The sequence below is a fragment of the Ipomoea nil genome, unplaced genomic scaffold, assembly GCF_001879475.1.
Source record: "Ipomoea nil cultivar Tokyo-kokei standard unplaced genomic scaffold, Asagao_1.1 scaffold2975, whole genome shotgun sequence".
NCBI classification, from domain to species: Eukaryota; Viridiplantae; Streptophyta; class Magnoliopsida; order Solanales; family Convolvulaceae; genus Ipomoea; species Ipomoea nil.
The window spans coordinates 1180001-1183450 of NW_017619403.1; the positions used below are offsets into that span (position 1 = coordinate 1180001).

The window sequence follows — 3450 nt, forward strand, 5'->3', positions numbered from 1 at the left end:
GGCATCCGCCTCTTCAGCGGCGGCGCCGGCGAATCGGGGTTCATATCCAAGGCCGTCGACGAGATCCGCCGCGAGATCAAGTCAACCGATCCTCAGACCAAGGCGACGGCGCTCCAGAAGCTGACGTACCTCCACTCCATCCACGGCGTCGACATGTCGTGGGCGGCTTTCCACGCCATCGAGCTCTCCTCCGCCCAATCTTTCCTCTACAAGCGCATCGCCTACCTCGCCGCTACCCTCTCCTTCGACCCCTCCACCACTGACGTCATCCTCCTCCTCACTCATCAGCTCCGCAAGGACCTCGCCTCCTCTAATCATCACGAGGTTAGTCTGGCCCTCCACGCTCTCTCTTCCATTTCCACTCCCGACTTGGCCCGCGATTTGACCCCTGAGCTCTTCGCTTTACTCAATAGCAACAAAAATTTCATAAGAAAGAAAGCGATTGCAACTGTATTGAGAATATTCGAGCTATACCCTGATTCTGTCAGGGTCTGTTTCAAGAGATTGGTTGAGAATTTTGAGTGTTCTGATCCGGGTGTGGTGTCTGCTGTTGTGGGTGTTTTCTGTGAACTAGCTACTAAAGAACCTAGATCCTACTTACCATTGGCACCGGAGTTTTATAAGATTTTAGTGGATTCTAGGAACAATTGGATATTGATTAAGGTTTTAAAGATTTTTGCGGAGTTGGCACCTTTGGAGCCAAGGTTGGCGAAGAGGCTAGTGGATCCGATTTGTGATCATTTGAGGAGGACGGGTGCTAAGTCACTGGCTTTTGAGTGTATTAGGACTATAATGAGTAGTCTGAGTGAGTTTGAATCTGCTATGAAGCTTGCAGTTGAGAAATTAGCTGAATTCATGATAGATGATGATCCGAATCTTAAGTATCTTGGACTGCAGGCGCTCACAAACATCGTGCCTAAGCACTCATGGGCAGTTTTGGAGCACAAGGAGTTTGTGATCAAGTCTCTGAATGATGCTGATGTGAACATTAAGCTTGAAGCTTTAAGGCTTGTGATGGCTATGGTGTCGGAGGATAATGTCGTTGAAATTTGCAGGGTTTTGATTAATTATGCTCTCAAGTCAGATCCAGGATTCTGTAATGAGATTCTGGGGTCCATCTTGTCTACCTGTTCAAGAAATGTCTATGAGATAGTTATTGACTTCGATTGGTATGTGTCACTTCTCGGGGAAATGTCAAGGATTCCACATTGTCAGAAGGGGGAAGAAATCGAGAATCAGCTTGTAGATATTAGTATGAGGGTCAGAGATGCTAGGCCACAGCTTGTTCGTGTTGGGCGTGATCTGCTGATTGATCCTGCATTGCTTGGAAACCAATTCATGCACCCTATTCTATCCGCTGCTGCTTGGGTGTCAGGCGAGTATGCTCAATTCTCAAAAAATCCATGTGAACTTATTGAAGCATTGCTACAACCACGCACTAATCTCCTACCACCATCAGTAAGAGCTGTATATATCCAGTCTGTGCTCAAGGTGTTAACCTTTTGTACTGGTTACTATCTCTTCTCTGATCAGTCTACTTCTTCTGCTTCTTCTGGAGTTACACAAGTGATGCCAGATAAAACAGAAAATTCCAATTTAGCCATTAATGCTTCACCTGCTGGTAGTGAAATAGATGAGGGATTCAATCCAAGGATTTTACATCGGCCAGCTGGAGATGTTTCTGTGGAAAATTTTGAGGATATGATTGTTGCTCATGAACAGATGTCAGTTAAGAACTTGAAGGCAGGCTTATTTTCAGAAGAATTTATTATAAACCTTTTCAATCTTGCAGAAGCAGCTTTGCGCCCGTTAGTAGGAAGTCATGAGGTGGATATACAAGAGAGGGCAAGGAATATTTTAGGGTTGGTTGAATTGCTACAGGAAGAACTTCCTGGTTGCTTGGCCAAGAAGGAAGGTGATACTGAAAGGGGAGAACTAAAGGTTCATGAAATTATCAAACTAATGCGTGGTGCTTTTTCAGAGGAACTCGGTCCAGTTTCTGTGATTTCTCAGGAAAGGGTACCTTTACCAGATGGCCTAGTTCTTAATGAAAATCTCAGAGACTTGGAAGCAATATGTGGAGATATTGTGTTGCCCATATCTGGTTCATTTTCCCTTTGCAAACAACATCCTGTTGAAAAGATTGATACTCTTTTTGATCACCAAGGTAGTGAGGAATCAACTGAGTCGACATCTCTACTTGCTGAGCATCGGAAGAGGCATGGCCTGTATTACTTACCTTCACAGAAAAAGGAAACTGTATCTGATGACTACCCTCCTGCTAATGATCCTTGCATGGGAGATGCTGACAATACTGAGGATCTTATCAAGCTAACAGAGCAATCTTTTCTGCCAAAGAATAAGCCAAACCAAGCAAAGCCTAGACCTGTGGTTGTAAAATTGGATGATGTTGATGGAACACATTTTCCTGCCAAGAAGCTTGATTCAAAAGATGATTTGATCTCAGGTGCCATTCGAGATGTTCTTTTAGGCAATGACGATGTAGCATCTACATCACGGAGTAAGAAGCCTGAGAAGTCATCAAGTAAGAGAAGGGAGAAGAATAAGTCAACTAGAGATAAACCCTCAGAACTAATTGATAATTTGGGCAATATCAAGAGCTCAGAGGAAGTTGGTTCAGGAAGGACCAAGCACCGTAGCCGTGGTAAAGAGGGGAAAAATAAAAGTAAGGACAGAGGTGAATATAATCAAGGAGAGAAGCAACACAGCCATGGTAGGCACAAATCCCGACACAGAGCGGATAGGGCTACATTTCTGGAAGCTCAATCATCAGTAATTCCTGATTTTCTTTTGTAGCATTGGAAGCTAGGATTTGTCATGTCTATAGAAAAATAGAAACTGAAAATCTTGATTCAAAGGTGAGTTCTTCTGTACATTCATTCTCACTCTCTATGTCCTCTTGCTTTTCAATAGATTTTGTGGTTGCCTTGAGGTGCTTTCATGTATTTGTTTTGAACTTTCTTTACACATTTTGCAATTGGTTTAAGAAATGATATTTTGTTTTTATGGTGAAGCCTAAGTAAGAGTATTTCAAAGTGCCATGGTGACTTACCTTCATCTGGTCTCTGGATTTCCTTATTGCTCTGATAAATTTAACAGTATTGCTTTCACTACTAAATAGTACCTAGCTTTTCATCTAAAGATAATAGGCTGCCCATAATTTGTGTATCATGCTTCTACATTTACAAATTATGGTTCATAATCAGGTGATAACCAACCTTAGCCTGTGAACTGCGAACTTGTGTAGGATTGCACTGCACTTATTACATGATTGCACTGCATTTGGATAAGATTGCACCGCACCCGGATGCAATTGTACTGCAAGGTCCTCTAGGCATGTTTGAGAGTTGTAGTTGTGCAATCATGTAGTAGTTGTGGTGCAATCCTTCACAAGTTTGCAGTTCGCAAAGTTCTCACCTGATTAGAAAT

General features: G+C 42.9%; 1 protein-coding gene across 1 annotated transcript in view; it reads left to right on the top strand.

Annotated features, from left to right (window-relative positions):
* LOC109163170 (AP-3 complex subunit delta) overlaps positions 1 to 3034 on the top strand; it is a 3311-nt gene extending 277 nt beyond the window's left edge. Inside the window, exon 1 of the mRNA XM_019311922.1 lies at positions 1 to 3034. This exon is cut by the window's left edge and continues 277 nt beyond it. Within this exon, the coding sequence (XP_019167467.1) occupies positions 1 to 2817 (2817 nt within the window). The 3' untranslated portion in view covers positions 2818 to 3034.
* The last annotated feature ends 416 nt before the right edge of the window (positions 3035 to 3450 follow it).